A 24,539-nucleotide genomic window follows, 5' to 3' on the forward strand; every position below is an offset into this window, starting at 1 on the left:
GCTCAGCATTTTACCTCAGTATGTGTAAGCCAAAACCAGGAGAGGAACAATCAAGAAAAGTATAATAGAAACATATGCACCACTTCTGCATTTATCACCCACTCCTGGTTTTGGCTTACAAATACTGAGGTAAAATACTGACCAAATACTGCTAGTGTGCACGTGGCCTTACAGTTGGACGGAGAAATAATTCCCTTTACATCTCGGCCACTGACCCGTGACACAGACCTGAATAAAGTGCAACCGCAGATTTTGTTTCAAAAATTTCAGGGGCTAGGCGGTCACTGTCATCTAAATGAAGTTGTTTTGGATGAATGCAGCAGTACCGGAATCTCCTGCTACAAACCGCAATGTGTGAACACACCCTGGAGGCTGTATTACTCTGTCAGCTTGGTGCCGCGGCCACTCTTCTGACCAGGGAGTCCGCAAATAGCAGTGTGATGGAAGCTTCCCTAAACAAACATGGAGGACTGGCTACCACTGTGGGCGGCACCTAAGCGGTGTCACGTTACGGCCGCACGTCAGCTGTGGGCGCGGCTGTGGCCGGTTGCCTGGGGAGCCCGTGAGCCGGGAGCTGCGTCACACAGCTGGGCCTCCATCTTGTGAGCGGCGAGATGGGGCAGTGCGAGGTGATCTCCTCCAAGACCGTCCTGGTCTTCCTGAACCTCATCTTCTGGGTAAGGCTGCGGCGCCTCGGCGGGGTCACGTGGTGCGGCCTGAGCGGGGCATTGCGGGCAGTGGACTGGTCAGGAGTGCGTGCCATGTCATAGCCAGTGTGCGCCCGTGGCAGTGTGCGCAGTGCAGTGTGCGCCCGTGGCAGTGTGCGCAGTGCAGTGTGCGCCCGTGGCAGTGTGCGCAGTGCAGTGTGCGCCCGTGGCAGTGTGCGCAGTGCAGTGTGCGCCCGTGGCAGTGTGCGCAGTGCAGTGTGCGCCCGTGGCAGTGTGCGCAGTGCAGTGTGCGCCCGTGGCAGTGTGCGCAGTGCAGTGTGCGCCCGTGGCTGTGTGCGCAGTGCAGTGTGCGCCTGTGGCAGTGTGCGCCCCCGTGGCTGTGTGTGCAGTGCAGTGTGCCCCCGTGGCTGTGTGTGCAGTGCAGTGTGCCCCCGTGGCTGTGTGTGCAGTGCAGTGTGCGCCCGTGTCAGTGTGCGCCCGTGTCAGTGTGCGCCCGTGTCAGTGTGCGCCCGTGTCAGTGTGCGCCCGTGTCAGTGTGCGCCCGTGTCAGTGTGCGCAGTGCAGTGTGCGCCCGTGTCAGTGTGCGCAGTGCAGTGTGCGCCCCCGTGTCAGTGTGCGCAGTGCAGTGTGCGCCCCCGGGGCAGTGTGTGCAGTGCAGTGTGCCCCCGTGGCAGTGTGTGCAGTGCAGTGTGCCCCCGTGGCAGTGTGTGCAGTGCAGTGTGCGCCCCCGTGGCAGTGTGTGCAGTGCAGTGTGCCTGTGGCAGTGTGTGCAGTGTGCGCCCGTGGCAGTGTGTGCAGTGCAGTGTGCGCCCCCGTGGCAGTGTGTGCAGTGCAGTGTGCGCCCCCGTGGCAGTGTGTGCGGTGCAGTGTGCCTGTGGCAGTGTGTGCAGTGTGCCCCCGTGGCAGTGTGTGCAGTGCAGTGTGCCCCCGTGGCAGTGTGTGCAGTGCAGTGTGCCCCCATGGCAGTGTGTGCAGTGCAGTGTGCCTGTGGCAGTGTGTGCAGTGCGAGGTTGTGATGGTGAGCCCTTTGCTCAGGCTGCAGCACATCCTCCTCCCCTCATGTTGCTATGTGAGGGTCCCATCAGCTTTAGCACTGGTTTCCTTCCTGCCATGGTTGCCCCTGGTTTCAGTAGCCAGCCCCGCACATCCAGGCGCCGCTCTGCCTGGTAACAGGATCTTCTTTTTAGTCACAGACTTCTGGTCACATGAGGAGAAAGTTGAGCGGTTACCTATAGCAACCAGTCAGGCTAGAGGGGACAGGCGGCCCTGTGCCCATAGCCCCCCGGGATGTGGCAGATGGCTGCCCTGTATTAATGCCCTCTTACTGTATATAATGCTACATTTGCCCGGCTGGCAACGGCCTCCCCTCTATGGGGTCTTTCTCAGGCAGGCGGTGAGGGACTGGGGGCGATGAGCCGAACATCCCAATTGCTGTATGTTGATGATGACATGACCCCATTACTGGAGGTTCTTTGAGGATCCGCTCCTAAATCTTCAGATATGTAGAGTATTGGAGCGGCTTTAGTTTTGGATTTTCGTTCAGGTCCACATTGAAGATCTCTGTGTGAACAATCCCTTAAGACGCTCTTTGGATAATGTGATCCAAGGACTTGTGAGGACCCTCTTACCTGTATCTAGCATACAAACATGGCGGGCCGCAGTGATGCCTCTAATAATGTCCGGCTGGCAATCAGCAGAAGTGACTTCACGTGATCGGCTGGTGTGGGAGCAGTTGACACCGAGGGAATGCTGGATATGAGACGGATAAGAATCGGATTTTCAGTAAATGGGAACTCGCATAGGGACAGTAGGGAGTGACACCACCTACGGGCCCCTCCGCTTGGGTGCGGGGTACAGTTATAGAGGGTCTACGGGCCCCTCCGCTTGGGTGCGGGGTACAGTTATAGAGGGTCTACGGGCCCCTCCGCTTGGGTTCGGTGTACTGTTATAGAGGGTCTACGGGCCCCTCCGCTTGGGTGCGGGGTACAGTTATAGAGGGTCTACGGGCCCCTCCGCTTGGGTGCGGGGTACAGTTATAGAGGGTCTACGGGCCCCTCCGCTTGGGTTCGGTGTACTGTTACAGAGGGTCTACGGGCCCCTCCGCTTGGGTGCGGGGTACAGTTATAGAGGGTCTACGGGCCCCTCCGCTTGGGTGCGGGGTACGGTTATAGAGGGTCTTGTAGTTTTGTACTGTACACTACATATAAAGCCATATAGCCTCTTTATATGGGACTCCATGATGCTGCAGTGTCGTGTGCAGTTTATTTTCATTGAGGTATTGGAAAAACTGGTCAAATTCTCGCCAGTTTGTCAGTGGCCAAGATTTAAAGGGAATTATTTGTCTATCCATAGATGTGAGTGGTATCCTGCACCCAGGCCACACTGGTGGTTCCAGGGGATATGCAGAGGGCAGATTGCTGTCAAGTGAGATGTAGAGCTTAAGGTACCGTCACACTCAGCAACTTTGCAAAGAGCACGACAACAATCCGTGACGTTGCAGTGTCCTGGATAGCGATCTCGTTGTGTTTGACACGCAGCAGCGATCTGGATCCCGCTGTGCCATCGCTGGTCGGAGCTAGAAGTCCAGAACTTTATTTCGTCGCCAGGTCGGCGTGTATCGTCATGTTTGACATCAAAAGCAACAACGCCAGCAACGAGCATAGGGGGCGTCGCAGCGTCTCCTTCTAGCCAGTCGGTACACTCCGGCTGTTTGACATGGAGCTAACAACCAGCGAGAGCGAGAAGTGAGTCGCCGTTACATCACTGGATCGCTCCTGCATCGTTCTGGAGTTGCTGTGTTTGACGTCTCTACAGCGACCTAAACAGCGACGCTCCAGCGATCTAGTTTAGGTCGGCTCGTTGTCTATATCGCCGCAGCGTCGCTGAGTGTGACGGTACCTTTAGGCCACAGTGTGACCTGCCCTATTCATAGAGCAGATTTCACGGCCAGCTTAAAGGGAACCTGTCACACAATGTGTTACTTTTTAGTGGCTTTAAAGGGCCACTGTCACCCCCTCCAGCCGTTATAAACTAAAAGAGCCACCTTGTGCAGCAGTAATGCTGCATTCTAACAAGGTGGCTCTTTTAGTTTTTGCTTCTGTTATTCCCTCAATAAAGCGTTTTATAATTTTCCCCAAATACCTGTCTTTGTACCTGGAGGCAGGTCTGAAGCCTCCTCTGTGAAGCGCCCAACTGCTGTCACTCATCTCTTCTGGGGCGATGGTCGCCGCCCCCTGCACGCTGTTCTTCTTAAATCCGTCGCCTGTGCTGTGCGTGCCTGCCTGGGACAGGCGCAGTGTTCATTGGCTGTCATAGCTCAGATGCCGGGTGCCTGACTGCGCCTGTGCGGGCAGTGCGGCCACCTGTTACTGAATCCCTGCCCCGCACTGTGTTATGCATTATGCACAGTGCGGGGCTGGGATTCCTGGGCATGCGCACTGCGCTTGTCAGACGCTCCCCCAGGTTCCCCTCCTTCCAGCGTCGGTCTGTGCAGGAAGCTGCCCAGGAATCCCAGCCCGCACTGTGCATAATGTATAACACAGTGCGGGGCGGGGATTCAGTAACAGGGTGGCCGCACTGCCCGCGCAGGCGCAGTAAGGCACCCGGCATCTGAGCTATGACGGCCAATGAACACTGTGCCTGTCCCAGGCAGGCACGCACAGCGCAGGCGCCGGATTTAAGAAGAACAGCGCTGAGGGGGCGGCGACCATCGCCCCAGAAGAGATGAGTGACAGCAGTTGGGCGCTTCACAGAGGAGGCTTCAGACCTGCCTCCAGGTACAAAGACAGGTATTTGGGGAAAATTATAAAACGCTTTATTGAGGGAATAACAGAAGCAAAAACTAAAAGAGCCACCTTGTTAGAATGCAGCATTACTGCTGCACAAGGTGGCTCTTTTAGTTTATAACGGCTGGAGGGGGTGACAGTGGCCCTTTAATCTTATTATACTCTGCAAGCACATGTGGGATTACATTCTGTGTGTTGGCCTTCCCTGCTTGGAATGCAATCACCTTGTATGTTATTTAGGTTTTTAATTATTTAAAATAAAATATATTTTTATTGGCACCCTATACTGCATTCTCTTGTTGTGGTTGATATAAGCTATCCAGTTTTTTGGTGCCTTGGTACACCTACATGGGTTTCTTTGTGTAGTTATAGATTAATTAAGGAAAGGTAAAGAAAAAAGAATGTAATAAAATTACATGCCAACTCAATCATGATTCTACATCAGACACAATATCGGGACATGTGTCCCTGACGCATGTTTCGCTGGGATGCCAACTTCTTCTAAGGACCATGTATATAGTATGGGGATGAATAACATGACTCATAACTTATAAATGACAATAGTGAGGAATCCGATTTCAAACTACGGTGTATTGGTTCTATATCAGACATTATCAGCATTTAGTGGATCGCAGTTGCAATAATCACCACTGGTGGACACAGATGGAAAAGGGGCCCCTGTGCAAGAATAGTATATGGGCCATTTGTAGCCTAATTGCTAGTAAAAATGCTACATTTTACCTGCTTTGTAGGTATAAAAAGGTCCCCTTATCCCTTATCTCTTGGGCCCCTGTGCGGCCGCATAGGTTGCACCAATGATATGTTCCCCCCCCCCCCCCAATAATCACAAACATCAGCTAATAACGGTGATCCAATATACATCCTAAAAAGGATGTATGTATGTGAAATGTTTGGGTTTTATTAAACAACTAGATGGTGGCCCGATTCTAACGCATCGGGTATTCTAGAATATGTATGCGTAGTGTATAGTGCAGCCCGCGTAGTGTATAGTGCAGCCCACGCAGTACAGTGCGCAGCCCACGCAGTACAGTGCGCAGCCCACGCAGTACAGTGCGCAGCCCACGCAGTACAGTGCGCAGCCCACGCAGTACAGTGCGCAGCCCACGCAGTACAGTGCGCAGCCCACGCAGTACAGTGCGCAGCCCACGCAGTACAGTGCGCAGCCCACGCAGTACAGTGCGCAGCCCACGCAGTACAGTGCGCAGCCCACGCAGTACAGTGCGCAGCCCACGCAGTACAGTGCGCAGCCCACGCAGTACAGTGCGCAGCCCACGCAGTACAGTGCGCAGCCCACGCAGTACAGTGCGCAGCCCACGCAGTACAGTGCGCAGCCCACGCAGTACAGTGCGCAGCCCACGCAGTACAGTGCGCAGCCCACGCAGTACAGTGCGCAGCCCACGCAGTACAGTGCGCAGCCCACGCAGTACAGTGCGCAGCCCACGCAGTACAGTGCGCAGCCCACGCAGTACAGTGCGCAGCCCACGCAGTACAGTGCGCAGCCCACGCAGTACAGTGCGCAGCCCACGCAGTACAGTGCGCAGCCCACGCAGTACAGTGCGCAGCCCACGCAGTACAGTGCGCAGCCCACGCAGTACAGTGCGCAGCCCACGCAGTACAGTGCGCAGCCCACGCAGTACAGTGCGCAGCCCACGCAGTACAGTGCGCAGCCCACGCAGTACAGTGCGCAGCCCACGCAGTACAGTGCGCAGCCCACGCAGTACAGTGCGCAGCCCACGCAGTATGCACCATATCCCTGTTAAAAAAAAAAAAAGAATTAAAATAAAAAATAGTTACATACTCACCTTCTGGAGCCTCAGGATCGAAGCGTCCGCTTACTGATGCTCCTCACGCGCTCCGGTCTGAAGATTGCATGGCGGTCTCGCGAGATGATGACGTAGCGGTCTCGCGAGACCGCACGTCATCATCTCACGAGACCGCACTGCATGCAGCGGTCACAGCGGCGTCGCGAGGAGCATCGGTAACCGGCCGCTTCGATCCGGGGGGGCCACCGGAGGGTGAGTATGTAACTATTTTTTATTATTTTTAACATTACATATTTTTACTATTCATGCTGCATAGGCAGCATCAATAGTAAAAAGTTGGTCACACAGGTTTAATAGCAGCGTTAACCGAGTGCGTTACACCGCGGTCAACGCTGCTATTAACCCTGTGTGAGCGCTAACCGGAGGGGAGTGCGGAGCGGGCGCTGTGACCGGAGGGGAGTGTGCGGAGCGGGCGCTGTGACCGGAGGGGAGTGTGCGGAGCGGGCGCTGTGACCGGAGGGGAGTGTGCGGAGCGGGCGCTGTGACCGGAGGGGAGTGTGCGGAGCGGGCGCTGTGACCGGAGGGGAGTGTGCGGAGCGGGCGCTGTGACCGGAGGGGAGTGTGCGGAGCGGGCGCTGTGACCGGAGGGGAGTGCGGAGCGGCCATTTTCTTCCGGACTGTGCCCGTCGCTGATTGGTCGTGGCAAAACAGCCTCGACCAATCAGCGACTTGGATTTCCATGACTGACAGAGGCTGCGACCAATGAATATCCGTGACAGACAGACAGACGGAAGTGACCCTTAGACAACTATATAGTAGATAAAAGTTTACATTTTAATTGCACATTTTTTTTTCTTTACCTTTCCCCCAATTAATCTGCTCATAATTTCTGGATGTATGCTGTGCCCTTAGGTTATCCAATTATTGGATAATCTTAATATCTGGTCGTACAATGTGCCTCCTGGGTATGTGATTATCAAACACTCGCGATATCTGGAATTATGCTTTCCTTTAGGGTACCGTCTCACAGTGGCACTTTGGTCGCTACGACGGCACGATCCGTGACGTTCCAGCGATATATTTACGATCTAGCTGTGTCTGACACGCTACTGCGATCAGGGACCCCGCTGAGAATCGTACGTCATAGCAGATCGTTTGAAACTTTCTTTCGTCGTCAAGTGTCCCGCTGTGGCGGCGTGATCGCATTGTGTAACAAAGGTGTGCACGATATTGTATACGATGTAATGGGTGGAGGAGCTTGATGTCCCGTACGACTTCTACATCGCAAATACGTCATGAAATTATCGCTCCAGCGCCGTGCATTGTGAAGTGTGACCGCAGTCTACGACGCTGGAGCGATAATGGAGGGACGCTGGAGCGTCACGGATCGTGCTGTCGTAGCGACCAAAGTGCCACTGTGAGACGGTACCCTTCGATTCCTATCTAATCATCTGACGCTCTTGATATCTGGTCAGTTCTTATCTTATGTGAATTATCAGGACGCTCTCAATATTCTTACTTTGTACACTTATCTTGGAGATTAGTTTGTGTATAGAACTGCTCTTTGCATGTGAGCTGTAGATAAAGTTTAGGCCATGTTGCCTGTGTGTTGTGGTATTTCCCTTGTGCATTTTTTGTTGTTTACAGAAAGTATTATAAAGCAAAACTATTCACCCACCCCCTTTGCATTTTTTTTGTTTTGCTAACTCACAACCTTTTTTTTTTCTTTTTTTCTTTTCCTTTTTTTAGGGTTTACGCCAGTTCATGTATAGGACATGCCTACACCTGTTATTTTTTTTGTTTTGTTTACGGAGCAATCAACAAATAAGACAAAACTTACTGAATACTTTAGTGCATAACTGTTCAACCCCTAAAGTCCATACTTTGTAAAGTCTCCTTTGGCGGCAATTACAGTACATCTATAAGTCGCTTTGGATAAGTCTCTGAACTTTCCACATGTTGCCAATGGGATTTTTGCCCATTTCTCAGGGCAAAACTGCTGCTTCAAGTTACCGAAGTTGCTTTCCTGTATAGAACAGTAATCTTCAATTCTGACCACAGATTCTCAATTTTATTAAGCTCTGGGCTTTGACTAGGCCACTCCGAAACATTCACACATTTCCCCTTAAACCACTCAAGTGTTGCTTTAGCAGTATGCTTTGGGTCATTGTCTTGTTGGAAGGTAAAGCTCTGTCCCAGCCTCATATCACTGACAGACTGAAACAGGTTTTGCTCAAGAATATCTATGTACAGGTCCTTCTCAAAAAATTAGCATATAGTGTTAAATTTCATTATTTACCATAATGTAATGATTACAATTAAACTTTCATATATTATAGATTCATTATCCACCAACTGAAATTTGTCAGGTCTTTTATTGTTTTAATACTGATGATTTTGGCATACAACTCCTGATAACCCAAAAAACCTGTCTCAATAAATTAGCATATTTCACCCGTCCAATCAAATAAAAGTGTTTTTTAATAACAAACAAAAAAACCATCAAATAATAATGTTCAGTTATGCACTCAATACTTGGTCGGGAATCCTTTGGCAGAAATGACTGCTTCAATGCGGCGTGGCATGGAGGCAATCAGCCTGTGACACTGCTGAGATGTTATGGAGGCCCAGGATGCTTCAATAGCGGCCTTAAGCTCATCCAGAGTGTTGGGTCTTGCGTCTCTCAACTTTCTCTTCACAATATCCCACAGATTCTCTATGGGGTTCAGGTCAGGAGAGTTGGCAGGCCAATTGAGCACAGTAATACCATGGTCAGTAAACCATTTACCAGTGGTTTTGGCACTGTGAGCAGGTGCCAGGTCGTGCTGAAAAATGAAATCTTCATCTCCATAAAGCATTTCAGCCGATGGAACCATGAAGTGCTCCAAAATCTCCTGATAGCTAGCTGCATTGACCCTGCCCTTGATGAAACACAGTGGACCAACAACAGCAGCTGACATGGCACCCCACACCATCACTGACTGTGGGTACTTGACACTGGACTTCAGGCATTTTGGCATTTCCTTCTCCCCAGTCTTCCTCCAGACTCTGGCACCTTGATTTCCGAATGACATGCAAAATTTGCTTTCATCAGAAAAAAGTACTTGGGACCACTTAGCAACAGTCCAGTGCTGCTTCTCTGTAGCCCAGGTCAGGCGCTTCTGCCGCTGTTTATGGTTCAAAAGTGGCTTTACCTGGGGAATGCGGCACCTGTAGCCCATTTCCTGCACACGCCTGTGCACGGTGGCTCTGGATGTTTCCACACCAGACTCAGTCCACTGCTTCCTCAGGTTCCCCAAGGTCTGGAATCGGTCCTTCTCCACAATCTTCCTCGGGGTCCGGTCACCTCTTCTCGTTGTACAGCGTTTTCTGCCACATTTTTTCCTTCCAACAGACTTACCATTGAGGTGCCTTGATACAGCACTCTGGGAACAGCCTATTTGTTGAGAAATTTCTTTTTGGGTCTTACCCTCTTGCTTGAGGGTGTCAATGATGGCCTTCTTGACATCTGTCAGGTCGCTAGTCTTACCCATGATGGGGGTTTTGAGTAATGAACCAGGCAGGGAGTTTTTAAAAGCCTCAGGTATCTTTTGCATGTGTTTAGAGTTAATTAGTTGATTCAGAAGATTAGTGTAATAGGTCGTTTAGAGAACCTTTTCTTGATATGCTAATTTATTGAGACAGGTTTTTTGGGTTATCAGGAGTTGTATGCCAAAATCATCAGTATTAAAACAATAAAAGACCTGACAAATTTCAGTTGGTGGATAATGAATCTATAATATATGAAAGTTTAATTGTAATCATTACATTATGGTAAATAATGAAATTTAACACTATATGCTAATTTTTTGAGAAGGACCTGTATTTCGGACCATTTTGACTTTCCCTGCTGCCGAAAAACATCCCCACCGTATGATGCTGCGGCCACCATATTTCACTGTGGGGATGGTGTTCTTGAGGTGATGAGCTGTGCTGGTTTGGCACCAGACATCGCATTTACTTTGGTGGCCAAAAAGTTCAATTTTGGTCTCGTCTGACCACAGCACCTTCCTCTATACATTTGTGGAGTCTCCCACATGTCTTTTGGCAAAGCGAGCCATACATTTTGTGTGTTTAAAAGTGTTTTTTCTGCCCTCTCTTGCTTAAAGGTCACCTCTATGGAGTGTACAGCTTATTGTGGTCATATGGACAGATACTTCAGTCTCTGCTTGGGGACTCCATAGCTCCTTCAGGGTTGCCTGTCTGTGCTGCCTGTCTGATTAATGCCCTCCTTGCCCAGGCTGATGGTTTTGGTGGGCGGCCCCCTCTTGTCAGGTTTGTTGTGGTACCATATTCTTTCCATTGGATGGTAATGGATTTACTGATGCTCTGGGGGATCATTGGGATATTGTTTTATAACACAACACTGACTTGTTCTTCTCAACAACTTTATCTCTGACTTGTTTGGAGATCTCCTCGGTCTTCATGGTGGTATTTGGTTAGTGGGTGCCTCTTGTTTAATGGTGTTGCATGCTCTGTGGCCTTTCAGAAAAGGTAAAGTGACAGACCATGGGACACTAGAGTGCACACAGATGGACTTCCTGTCACTAAGCATGTGAAGGTAATTGCTTGCACCAGAAATCGTCATATCAAAAGGTGTGAATACATATGCACATGCCAATTTTTAGTTACGGTATTTGATCCCATAAATTTAATTTATGTTTTTTCCTCACTTCTCTTCAACAACTTAGACTACCGTATTTAGTGTTGATGCGTCTCACACAAATCGGATTACAAAGATATTTAAGCTCAGGTTGTAATATAACAAAATAGGTAAAAAACCAAGGCGGTGAATACTTCTGCAAGGCACTGTAGCACTAGCAATGTGCACACTTTTTACCTTTCCAACAATTTTCAAATCTGCAATGTGTCAATGTGGAATTCAGTGCTGACCAAACTCTTGCTAATAGGGTGTAGTCTATGGCAAGTCTGAATCAAAATCTGCCCAAATCCAGTATGTAACATGTGGTGGAATGTCCACAAATAAATCCATAGCTCGTAGCTCGCTATTCGTTTTGGTTTTCAGACAGATTTCCGTTTTACAGATGATGTGCAGAATGTGTTGCTAACTTTTTGCTTTTCTTTCTTTCTTCCAGGCTGCAGCGGGCATCCTCTGTTATGTGGGGGCCTACGTCTTCATCACTTATGATGATTATGACCATTTCTTTGAGGACGTTTATACCCTGATTCCTGGGGTGGTAATAATAGCTGCAGGAGCGCTCCTCTTCATCATAGGCCTGATAGGTTGTTGTGCCACAATCCGTGAAAGTCGTTGTGGTCTAGCAACAGTAAGTGACCTGACTATATACAGTGCCATTTTATGTACGTACCGGCACCTAATTTTCAAGTGTTCAGGACTTATTGGTTGCACCATCCGAGACATTTGTGGTATATCAATGGAATATGACATGCTCACCGATAGATGTACAAGCCATGTTGTATGCCGTCACACATGGGGCTGTGGCTGGTTGTGAGCTCCTCTCTGTTCATTTATTTGGCAGCTCTGAAAACTGCAGCGTAAGCAAAGTGTAAAGGAACCAGAATGGTTTGAAATTCTCATAGGCCGATACATCTGGATGATAATGATAGGGGTTTTCTAGTCTTGGATGTTTTTGTAATCTCTCACATCTGGAACCTGCACCTTTGTGAACAATGGGGACCCCAACTCTCTGCCAACATCTTCTTTTAAGGTACCTTTACACTAAACGACTTACCAACGATCACGACCAGCGATACGACCTGGCCGTGATCGTTGGTAAGTCGTTGTGTGGTCGCTGGGGAGCTGTCACACAGACAGCTCTCTCCAGCGACCAACGATCAGGGGAACGACTTCGGCATCGTTGAAACGGTCTTCAACGATGCCGAAGTCCCCCTGCAGCACCCGGGTAACCAGGGTAAACATGCGGTTACTAAGTGCAGGGCCGCGCTTAGTAACCCGATATTTACCCTGGTTACCATTGTAAAAGTAAAAAAAAAAAAACACTACATACTCACATTCTGATGTCTCACGTCCCCCGCCGGCGTCCACAGGGTTAAAACTGCTTTCGGCAGGAGCGCTGGTAATATGCACGCGCTGCTGCCGAGAGCTTCCCTGCACTGAATGTGTCAGCGCCGGCAGTAAGAGCGGTGACGTCACCGCTGTGCTCTGCTTTAAGGCCGGCGCTGACAGTCAGTGCAGGGAAGCTCTCGGCCGGAGCGCGTGCATTATCAGCGCTCCTGCCGAAAGCAGTTTTAACCCTGTGGACGTCGGGGGACGTGACAAACATCAGAATGTGAGTATGTACTGTTTTTTTTTTTTTTACTTTTACAATGGTAACCAGGGTAAATATCGGGTTACTAAGCGCGGCCCTGCGCTTAGTAACCCGATATTTACCTTGGTTACAAGTGAACACATCGCTGGATCGGCGTCACACACGCTGATCCAGCGGGTGATCAGCGACCAAAAAATGGTCCTGATCATTCCCATCGACCAACGATCTCACAGCAGGGGCCTGATCGTTGGTCGCTGTCACACATAACGAGATCGTTAGCGGGATCGTTGCTACGTCACCAAAAGCGTGACGTTGCAACGATATCGTTAACGATATCGTTATGTGTGACTCAGCCTTTAACATTGCCTGATACAGCAATCCCACAGGAGATAAGCCATTGCCAGGAGACTGTATGGGGGAGGAATAGCTGATGGCTATGGAGAGCCTCACCTTAGGGTACCGTCACACATTGAAATTTCCATCGCTACGACGTTACGATTCGTGACGTTCTAGCGATATCGTTACGATATCGCAGTGTCTGACACGCTACTGCGATCAGACACCCTGCTGAGAATCGTACGTCGTAGCAGATCGTTTGGAACTTTCTTTCGTCGCTGGATCTCCCGCTGACATCGCTGGATCGTTGTGTGTGACAGCGATCCAGCGATGTGTTCGCTTGTAACCAGGGTAAACATCGGGTAACTAAGCGCAGGGCCGCGCTTAGTAACCCGATGTTTACCCTGGTTACAAGCGTAAACGTAAAAAAACAAACCGTACATGCTCACCCGTCGGTGTCCTTCAGGTCCCTTGCCGTCTGCTTCCTGCTCTGAGTGCCGGCCGGAAAGTGAGAGCAGATCACAGCGGTGCTGCGCTCTGTTCTCACTGTACGGCTGCACTCAGAGCAGGAAGCAGACGGCAAGGGACCTGAAGGACACCGACGGGTGAGCATGTACGGTTTGTTTTTTTACGTTTACGCTGGTAACCAGGGTAAACATCGGGTTACTAAGCGCGGCCCTGCGCTTAGTTACCCGATGTTTACCCTGGTTACCCGGGGACTTCGGCATCGCTCCAGCGCCGTGATTGCAACGTGTGACCGCAGTCTACGACGCTGGAGCGATGATTATACGACGCTGCGACGTCACGAATCGTGCCGTCGCAGCGATGAAAATTTCAATGTGTGACGGTACCCTAAGAAGTATGTAGCCTGGGGCTGACTAGTTTTCTGGCAATTGGCATATACAAGGTTTTTCTCAGACAAAACTCACAATACCTCCAAGATAAGATCTGCCATGAATAGCTCCATACTTTCCTTCATTACCCTGCACTATTAGGCTTAGATTGTGCAGATCCAGCTTATCTTTCTCCTTACAATGGGAGCCTTTACTACATTTATTCATTTACTATCCGCACAGTTGAAATACAAAAGCTTTTTATAAAACCAAACAATGAACTGAAACTACGTGATCTTTGTGGATGGTTAATGGACTTTAAAGGGCCATTTACATTTAGAGATTAACTTGAGTGCTTTCTTAAGGTACCTTCACACTAAACGACTTTGCAAGGAGAACGACAGCGATCCGTGACGTTGCAGCGTCCTGGATAGCGATATCGTTGTGTTTGACACGCAGCAGCGATCTGGATCCTGCTGTGATATCGCTGGTCGTTGCTGAAAGTCCAGAACTTTATTTGGTCTTCAGATCGGCGTGTATCGTTGTGTTTGACAGCAAAAGCAACGATGCCAGCAATGTTTTACAGTGGTAACCAGGGTAAACATCGGGTTACTAAGCGCAAGGCCGCGCTTAGTAACCCGATATTTACCCTGGTTACCATTGTAAAAGTAAAAAAAAAAACACTACATGCTCACCCTCTGATGTCTGTCACGTCCCCCGGCGTCCGCGCTGCTGCTCAGAGCTTCCTGCACTGAATGTGTCAGTGCCGGCCATAAAGCAAAGCACAGCGGTGACGTCACCGCTGTGCTTAGGGCCGGCGCTTACACAGTGCAGGGAAGCTGAAGGCGAGGGACGCGACAGACACGGCAATGTAAGTATTTTACACTGGTAACCAGGGTAAACATCGGGTTACTAAGCGCGGCCCTGCGCTTAGTAACCCGATGTTTACCCTGGTTACCCGGGGACTTCGGCATCGTTGGTCGCTGGAGAGCTGTCTGTGTGACAGCTCTCCAGCGACCACACAGCGACGCTGCAGCGATCGGCATCATTGTCGATATCGCTGCAGCGTCGCTTAATGTGACGGTACCCTTAGACTCAGTCATTTTGTGATAATCTTTTAGTGTAAACAGGCTGCTGATCATCGATGAACAAGCCAAATGCTCCTTCATTGGGTGAAATTAATTTTTTTTTGTGCTGCACAGAAGATCATTGTTCCCTGTGTGAACAAGAGCTGCGATGTCTAGAACAATGACACCCTATGTGCACAGAACGATCTTACAGATCATCGCTAAAGGTACCGTCACACTCAGCGACGCTGCAGCGATATAGACAACGAGCTGATCGCTGGAGCGTCGCTGTTTAGGTCGCTGTAGAGATGTCAAACACAGCAGCTCCAGAACGATGCAGGAGCGATCCTGTGACGTAAGGGCTACTCACTTATCCTTCTCACAGGTCGTCACAGGTCGTTAGCTCCATGTAAATCATTGCAGGCATCGTTGCTTTTGCTGTCAAACACGAAGATACACGCCGACCTGACGACGAAATAAGGTGCTGGCCTTCTCGCTCCGACCAGCGATATCACAGCAGGATCCAGATCGCTGCTGCGTGTCAAACACAACGAGATCGCTATCCAGGACGCTGCAACGTCACGGATCGTTGTCGTTCTCGTTGGAAAGTTGTTCAGTGTGAAGGTACCTTTAGTGCGTGGTCTAAACAGGATATTGGGGACCACCACCAATCATTGAGTACTTACTGCTTGAAACTCCCCCGGTCTATTCATGTAAACAGACTTTATGGTTGAGCTATGGACGAGTAATGTAGCAGTATTATTATACATTTTTATAGCTCCATTTATTCCATGGCGCTTTACATGTGAAAAAGGGGGCAAATATAGACAAGTACAATAAACATGAGTAAAACAAGGCACACACAAGTACAGGAGGAGAGAGGACCCTGCCCGCGAGGGCTCACTGTCTACAGTGGATGGGTGAGGATACACTAGGAGAAGGTAGAGTATCTGAAGACAGTATTTATAGAGTCTTCACAATCTGCTCTAAAGCATCAAGGGGCTTTCCTGACAAATGGGTCACTTGCTGAATTAATAAGCATGTGTCAGTGGTAAATAAATATAACCGTTTATCAATAATTAAAATAAAGTATTATAAACTTGTGTTTTGTGCATCATTGTTCTGTATTGGCTGTCATTCACGCTTTCATATTGCTGGACACATCTTATCTTCTAGTGATAAATCCAGTTACTGCCCTTGTTGGAGTATAACATCTGTGACATTTCTTCTTTTCTTAGTTTGTGATCATCTTGCTTTTGGTATTTGTAACTGAAGTTGTTGTGGTCGTTTTGGGATATATATACAGAGCTAAGGTGAGTGTCTGGCTTATAAATGATCAAAAGTCTTATATTATGGGGATTTTTATTTATTTTTTTTATTTTTTTTTTGGGGGGGGGGGGATCAAATACTAATATTAAAAACACCCATGCTGAACAATTGAGCCTCCTTTGACCAGTGAAACGGTTATTGAAACCTCAATAGTCTTCTTTATATATCTCGCTTTGTCTGATCTTTAGTCGATTTTTCTCACGTATATAGCGCTATTAATTCCACAGCGCTTTACATACGTGATCATCACTGTCCCCATTGGGGCTCACAATGTGAATTCCCTATCGAGATGTCTTTTGGAGTGTGGGAGGAAACCCACGCAAACATGGGGAGAACATACAAACTCCTTGCAGATGTTGTCCTTGGTGGGATTTGAACCCAGGACCCCAGATCTGCAGTGCTTCTTTATGCTGGCGCACAGGAGACTGGAATGTCTGTGAAATCATTTTAAAGGGCACTATAAAGTCACTCCAACTTTGGCAGTTTCTTTATAATGCCAGTTCCTAACAGTGTGTAATCTCCACTCTATTCTGACTCCACTCTGCTTGTCTGTATGAGTGGCGTGTTCATCGTGTGATCTGCGTACTTGGTTAGGTACCGACTTCTTTCCTAGTAAAGGAAAGTTAACAGCGCTTTTTAATTTTTTTTTTCTTTCTGTCCATCACATGATTTTTAAAAAGCCTGCCAAATAAAGCAAGTTATTTCCCAAGTTGCCCAACAAAGCTAATGTGGTGATAACTAAACATTGTGTTTTATTTCAAAAGGTAGAAGATGAGGTTGATAAGAGCATCACAAATGTATTCAATCAGTACAATGGCGTCTCCTCTGACTCAGCAAGTCGGGCAATCGATTATGTTCAGAGACAGGTAGGAAGAAAACATCTTGCCCAAGTACAGTTGTGGAAGAAATAACCATTATCCACATTTTAACCGGTGAATTATTTCTCTGCAGCTTCGCTGCTGTGGGATTCACAACTATTCGGACTGGGAGAAAACCCCATGGTATGATAGGTCAAAGAACAACAGTGTACCGTTAAGCTGCTGCCGAGATAGTGTGTTCAACTGTACGGGCAGCATGAGCCGCCCCGGAGATCTGTACTCCGAGGTAAGCCACGCACCCGCTCGTGACGCTGTTCTTTTCATTAACTCTATGATTACACAACTTCCGGACTTGTAGGTAAAGCAGACAGTATTTCCACAGTACTTCTTCTCTTTTCTCTAATTAATAAACAATGTGTTTGATTATTTCAAGGGCTGTGAGGCACTGGTAGTGGAAAAGCTGCAAGAAATAATGATGTACGTAATATGGGCTGCACTGGCATTTGCCACAATACAGGTAAGAATCCATACCTGCATGAAAGCTGTCCGTGGGGCTTCGGTCCATCCAGAGACACCAATAGATTTCTAGATATCACACTGGAAGGTGCCTAAAGGCTGAGTCACACATAACGATATCGTTACTGATATTGTTGAAACGTCACGCTTTTGGTGACGTAAGCAACGATCCCACTAACTATCTCGTTATGTGTGACTGCGACCAACGATCAGGCCCCTGCTGGGAGATCGTTGGTCGATGGGAGTGATCAGGACCTTTTTTTGGTCGCTGATCACCCGCTGTCATCGCTGGATCGGCGTGTGTGACGCCGATCCAGCGATGTGTTCACTTGTAACCAGGGTAAATATCGGGTTACTAAGTGCAGGGCCGCGCTTAGTAACCCGATATTTACCCTGGTTACCATTGTAAAAGTTAAAAAAAAACCAAACAAAACACTACATACTCACATTCTGATGTCTGTCACGTCCCCCGGCGTCCACAGGGTTGACTGTGTCAGCGCCGGCCGTAAAGCAGAGCACAGCGGTGACGTCACCGCTGTGCTCTGCTTTACGGCCGGCGCTGACACATTCAGTGCAGGGAAGCTCTCGGCAGCAGCTTGTGCATTACCAGCGCTCCTGCCGAAAGCAGTTTTAACCCTGTGGACGCCGGGGGACGTGACAGACATCAGAATGTGAGTATGTACTGGTTTTTTTTTGTTTTTTTTTTAACTTTTACAATGGTAACCAGGGTAAATATCGGGTTACTAAGCGCGGCCCTGCACTTAGTAACCCGATGTTTACCCTGGTTACCCGGGTGCAGCAGGGGGACTTCGGCATCGTTGAAGACAGTTTCAACGATGCCGAAGTCGTTCCCCTGATCGTTGGTCGCTGGAGAGAGCTGTCTGTGTGACAGCTCCCCAGCGACCACACAACGACTTACCAACGATCACGGCCAGGTCGTATCGCTGGTCGTGATCGTTGGTAAGTCGTTTAGTGTAACGGTACCTTTAGTGTAGATATGTTAATATCTGTTCACATTCCAGCAGTTAATCACATTTTGCTCATCACAATATCATGGACACATCTTCTTGAAGCTATTCTTGATTTGTTTGTGCATTGCAGCCTGTAATGAGCCAAGTTGCATAGTATTGAGTTCTGTGAGAAGGCAGTATCACAGATCTAGTTTTCCCTGAGAAGCACTGAATACCGTACACCACCATTTACACACGCACAAAAAACAGCGGACAGATCTTGTGATTCTGAGAAGCTTTAGGTGTGTCCTAGAATTCTCATGCACTGAAACTATTACTGCTTAAGTATCTGATACCCATAAAGTAAGTATTCAGTCAGAAAGTATGACTGTTCTACCAACTTATAGAAGTTATCCTATTTATGTGCTAACATGACAAGCACACATAGCTGAAATTGCTTGAGGACGTGATCAACAGGTTTAGTTTCTTGTAGTCAGAAGTCTGACTGCCACCTTTTGTATATAGAGCAGTGCACACCTCGCTCAGTCTATAGGCTACATACCCAACAACTGACATTCTAGAATGGTTAAGGCCCCATACACCTTAGTCTAAAGTCAGCTGATCACCCACCTCGGCCGACAGGCAATGGCCTTATATGCACAATAGATAGCCGTCGGCTTATTAATAGTCCTGTTTAGACTCCTGACTCATTCATGCAATGGAGCGCTCTGCATTTATGAATGCTCCTGGGTTCTCTATGATACAGCTGATGCCAGACTCCTGGTGGTTTTGCATCACAGAGAACAAAAGGATTGTAGTATGAGATCAATCATGGCTGATCATCAGTTGGGGGACAGTCTGGAGGCTCGAATACTTAATAGATTGGCAGAACCTGCCAACGCTGATCAATAAAGTTAGTCTAAGGTGAATATAGGTCTCTACTCCTGACAGATGATGTTGGATTAGGGAAGAATCCAGTCTGATGAATTTCAGCAGATGATCCTTTTGTTCTCCCTTGGAGACAAGCAGCAGAGGAGTCTGACAGCGGCTTTATTATAGAGAACACAGGAGCTCTCAGCCGAGTTAAGTATTTCTGTGTATGGAGGAGTCAAGAGAGAGAGCTGTCATTCGAACACTAGTTCAGAGAAAAGAAGACTAATGTGTATGGGGCCTTAAGATTCTAGCATTTTTGCACAGAGCCATGGCTCACAACCTTTGTGGTTTAAACCTCTTCCCAAACCTGGTGTTGATTATACTCTCCTTCATGGGGATCTATTAGGTCAGTATTTTACATCAGTGCTCATATACCCAAAACCAGGATTGAGTGGAATTTGCAGAGAGAAACTGATTGAAAGATTGCCACCTGTTCTGTGTTTTGGAGTCACCCCCTGTTTGACATACAAATACCTATGTGCGAATAAAGCCTAAAACTGAGATTCGAGGGATAGAATCGCTTTTCCAGTTATTTTAAAAGGTAGAAACATTTACCTCTTGCACATAAATACTTTAACTTCCAGGGCACTAAACAAGAAGCTGCATTCACATCAATACACTGAAATGTGTTTTTTAGTTTCAAATTGGATGTATCAAGCTAAATTCACATATCAATTTTTATAAATGTATTCTTTCCTTCATACGCGTAGAAAACCTGGCTATTTTTCATTGTGTGCTGGATACGATTATCACATTTGTTTTAATTTCCTTTTCTTTTTTTTTTGGCATCTGTGTCATATATTCAGATGTGAATAAAACGCTAAAGGCTAGCAACTGGCCAGTTCGAAACTGCCATAACACACGCAGCATATCTGTGTTTTTATTTTTTTTGTGGTTCAAATAATTGGGATGGGCGAGTGTGGCTATCCTTCCTCAATTAATGGACCTGCGGGAAAAAATAAATAAAAATGTGGCCGTAAATTGTAAACCTAGAGGAAAGTGTAATAATTCCAACTATAGTGAGTATCCCCATGCAGAAAGAAATGGGCCAAGCATTAATGAACACATAACAGAAAAACTATAACAAGAATAATGAGGAAGAGGACATTCCAGCGATTACCACATAGATGTGTATACCGGGAGGTTCTGTATACCTTCATGTTATGTTATATTCCGCAAAGTCTCATAAATGGCTGTCATTCTTACATAGAGACATCAGGCCATTTAATAAAGGTACATAAATGACAGGTGCTCCATGAGCCACACTCATGAAAGCAGGTCTGTTACTGTCCACCTGGTCAATTTGGGTGCTTCCTTATAGTCTTGATAGTGTCAGATGTTGGGAAACGTCCATTTACTAGGGTGAAGGTTCATTTCCAGGAGGAAAAACAATAGAATGCCACAGTGTAGTGTTCTAGCAAAGAATGGTTCTTCAGCATTGTTTTTCTATGGGAATACAATTTACTAAAACACGGGTTATTTTCATGCTTTAGGTGTAAGTGAAGAACACAACAGGTCATTTTGTGATAAAATACAAGGCTTCACTTCTCATGTAGTCTTATGACAGTGTTCATTCCTTCTGTACATTGCAGCCTCCTGGAGTGAAAGGAGGTGACCTAGGTCTGGGGATAACATTGCCTACACATCACTGCTATTCCCAGTATATTGCTCTGGTTTTAGTATTGTATGAGATTATGAACATGATTTCTGTTAAATTATAAAACATATTGAATCCTTACCTAATCACTCCTTTGTAGACCCAGTTCTGCTGTTCAGTGGTCCCTCCGCTCCTGCCCTTGCAGTGGTCCCTGCGGTCCTGTAGCAGTGTCCACATCAATCATTCAGATGACGATTGCAGGCTTAGTGGTCACTTGCTGCGTACACAAGCATTTCCACGGAGGCCAGTGATACGCCTGCAGCTGTCATATGGAGGATGGATGTGATATAATTACTGCAGGACCACTGTGGACCCCCAAGACATTGGCTTTGTGACTAGATTAGATGATTAGCGCTATTTTGTGTGTGGGGTTTCTTTTTTTCTTTTTTTTTTACTACCCTTAGCTTGATAAGTCTTGATAATCCTCTTTAATATTAATGTGTTGAGGGAAAAAAAACTGATGGTATGTCTTGTCTGCCTCTCTTCTTAGCTCCTGGGAATGCTGTGTGCATGTATCGTGCTATGCAGAAGAACTCGTGATCCGGCCTATGAACTTCTCATCACTGGTGGAACCTATGCATAAACCCACTTGATCACTTGCTCCCTGTGCTTTGGATCCTTCAGCCCTTATTCCCAAGGAATCCGCTCTAGGATGAGACTCTCCTTGTCCAAGTAGTTTTTACTCCGCTGATTCTCAGCTATGAGCGAACAGTGGGTTACCTCTGCCCCTGGACTCTTCTCTACCTTCAGCCTGTCACTTTAATAGTTTCTTTTTATTATTATTTTGAGTGGATTTGTAGGTTTTAGCGTTTTGCTATAAGATTACTAGTGAAGTAAAGGCAGCATTGTGATTAAATCATTGCTCTGAATTCAGGTCGGAGTGATTTTTTAATAGCTCGCTGCCATGTGTGGTGTTATTTTCTCCCTTTTGGCTGTGGAGTGGTTTGATACCTAGAGATATTTTACTTGCCTGCATCCTACACACAGTTTTATTATTCTGCACTCTGTGGACAGCCTCATGCAGCAAGCACGGCCAGTATTTTCCAAATTTCTGAGTAATGTTCATGTATGTATTGTTACTTCTACACATCAGAGGGTCTTTTTATCCCCCCGATATGCAGGTGTTTGACTATAAGGAGCAAACTGATGTGCTCTGGATGTAAAATTGTATCATAAGTGCATTTATCTAGTGGAATGAGACTGAACATTGGATTGACAAATGTAGCACGCACTATGATGCCAATTGATTTGCACAGAGGATGGTGGAGAAACAATTGCTTTGTAAATCCTGCTGTAGGAGGCACATTGTGTAGTATTGGCATCGCAGAAAGGAAGCATGTACTCTTCCACCAAGAATCAGCATTAACCCGACTCGCATAAAAACTTGTCCAAAAGTGTAAAGGTAAATGTTCATACATGTTGGTCATTAATTTATAACTCTTGTAAAAGACACCTTTTCTTTGTCTTGACAGTTTTCCTAAAATGATTCTGGCTGCTCGGCAAGCAGTTCTGGAACTAAGTTTCTTCCCTCCAAGGAGACAGAATTGTGAAAAGGAGATTTTGGAATTCTGGAAAGTGATTTATTTGTAGCAGACTAAAAAAATAAGTGTTCACACTACAGTTAGTAGGGAGCTTGGTCTTCCACCCAGGCCCACACTCGCCTCTTTCACACCAGCTTAATTTGGGTTCATTTTGTGTCATTAGTCCTGCAGTTAGGTCAGGACTTGAGTCCGTAACACAAATGCACCTCTATTAAAGTGTGTGAAAATGGCCAACGTTCGGGTTCCTTGGCCAGACACACATTCTGAATAAGATGCAGTTAGTATTTGTTTTTGTTCTTTTCATAGTATAAATTTAGGTTTTTTATAGAGACCACTTTCTGTTGGTAATCACCTGTGTAGAAATACAGTAGCGACCGTAGCATTCGCTGGATCAATATTGTCTCCATTCAGAACAACAAACAATTCTGTAACTGGAACCTGACCTGTAAATAGTGACTGATTCAATAAAACATACATCTAACTTTCAGTGTGTGAATAATTTATTTTTAAATAGGGTAATTCTTTTGAAGAGGTTTAGTGTTCAGGACCCCTGCGTGGGCTTCTTCATCTGCCAAGGCTGGCCCAGGACTCAGCTCTGTAGAGCGTGGCTTTCGACCAGTACAGAGTCGCCTGGATCACTCTGTTCTGGCTTTTGTTTTAATAGCAATATCTTGAAAAAAGTTAAATGGGTATTCTGGTGTCAGCAAATATATGGTATACAATTTTGTAATCCTTTTTGTACAAATTTTTCCAAATTTGATATTTGCTTACTGCAATTCTGTAGGAACCTTCATTGTCTGCTTTGAGTGATCATGTGGTGGACACATTGGGGCACGTTCTTGATGCACATTAACTTAGGGTGCATATACATGTATCGATTGTGGCCCTTAGCCTGATCTTAAGTGGTTTCTGATAAAGGGAACTGGTCACATCTAATAACACTTAACCTGTATATGTATGGTTAATCAGCAGGTAGCTTATCATGATGAAGGTGTCCGGCTACTGTACTGAAAGTTGCGTCACTCTGGAGAAAATTAACTTTATTACTCCTGGGTGCCCCTGGCTTTCAGTCATTCCGGCATCCCGGCTACAGTAAGTATGCCTTGGCACTTTGATAGACTGCCAGGTCTCCAGTCATGGACTGTAGAGAGCTGGCTGTCAGTCAAAGTGCTGGGGTTTGTTTATACCTGCTGGTCACAGTATAGTGAGCGGTGACTGAATTTTTCTCTTCGCCACGACAGCACCCACTTGAGAGAGGGGATCCGCCCCTAGAAACAGGAAACCCTATGGAGAGATAAAAGGGGCGGTCCCCCTCGCTCCCACAGTTGGTTTCCTGTTCCTACGGGAGACCCTTGGAGAAGAGGATGCCCAGCCTGGATGCCGCTTGCGCAGTTTACCTTTATGGGACGGCAAGGGCTCCAGAAGCTGGAAGCAGCGTCGGGGGTCCTATGGCAGCTTCCCCCCTCTGCTGGCAGGTACTGTGAGGCCAGGTCCGGGGAGTCACCTGGCTCATGGAGATCCACCCAGCAGACCTGCAAGGACCAAATCGCTGGGGTAAGGAGATCCTGCGGCGCCATCCCTCATGGTGCGCAGGCAGCGTGGGTCCGGTATACTATCCCCCGGAAGCAGATCGCAACTTCCGGGGTGAAACAGGAGGAGGACGGCGCCTGCGCTGATGCTGGTGGGAGCGCAGGCGCATACTGAATAGCCGCGACCCGGATGTAGCGGTCACTTCCGGGTGCGGCAGGAAGAAGATGGCGGCCCCCATTAGAAAAGGACGCCGGCACTGATCCTCCGGCGTCCATCATGGCATCTCCACAGGACCCGGCGATGGCTTCATCCGAAGTCACCGCTATTGCGCCTAGTAGCCGAACAAGCAGCAGTCGCAGATCATCTTCTTCCAAAAGCGCCAGAGACAAGAAATCAGGCCGGTCGGTTCCATCTGTGCCTCCGTCTCCTCCTCATCAGCCGGTATTGTAACAACAACCTCACTGGGTGAGTGTGTGTGTGTACCCTCTTAGGCTGATTACAC

General features: G+C 47.6%; 1 protein-coding gene across 1 annotated transcript; it reads left to right on the forward strand.

The window, feature by feature from the left end:
* The first annotated feature begins 489 nt into the window (after positions 1-489).
* Positions 490-22,994, forward strand: TSPAN3 (tetraspanin 3). Its single transcript, XM_077264243.1, has 7 exons — positions 490-677; positions 11,373-11,564; positions 16,002-16,076; positions 16,857-16,958; positions 17,044-17,196; positions 17,344-17,427; positions 21,457-22,994. The coding sequence occupies exons 1-7, from the start codon at positions 615-617 to the stop codon at positions 21,547-21,549; spliced, it is 762 nt and encodes a 253-aa protein (XP_077120358.1). The 5' UTR covers positions 490-614; the 3' UTR covers positions 21,550-22,994.
* The last annotated feature ends 1,545 nt before the right edge of the window (positions 22,995-24,539 follow it).

This window comes from Ranitomeya variabilis, chromosome 5 (assembly GCF_051348905.1).
Source record: "Ranitomeya variabilis isolate aRanVar5 chromosome 5, aRanVar5.hap1, whole genome shotgun sequence".
NCBI lineage: Eukaryota > Metazoa > Chordata > Amphibia > Anura > Dendrobatidae > Ranitomeya > Ranitomeya variabilis.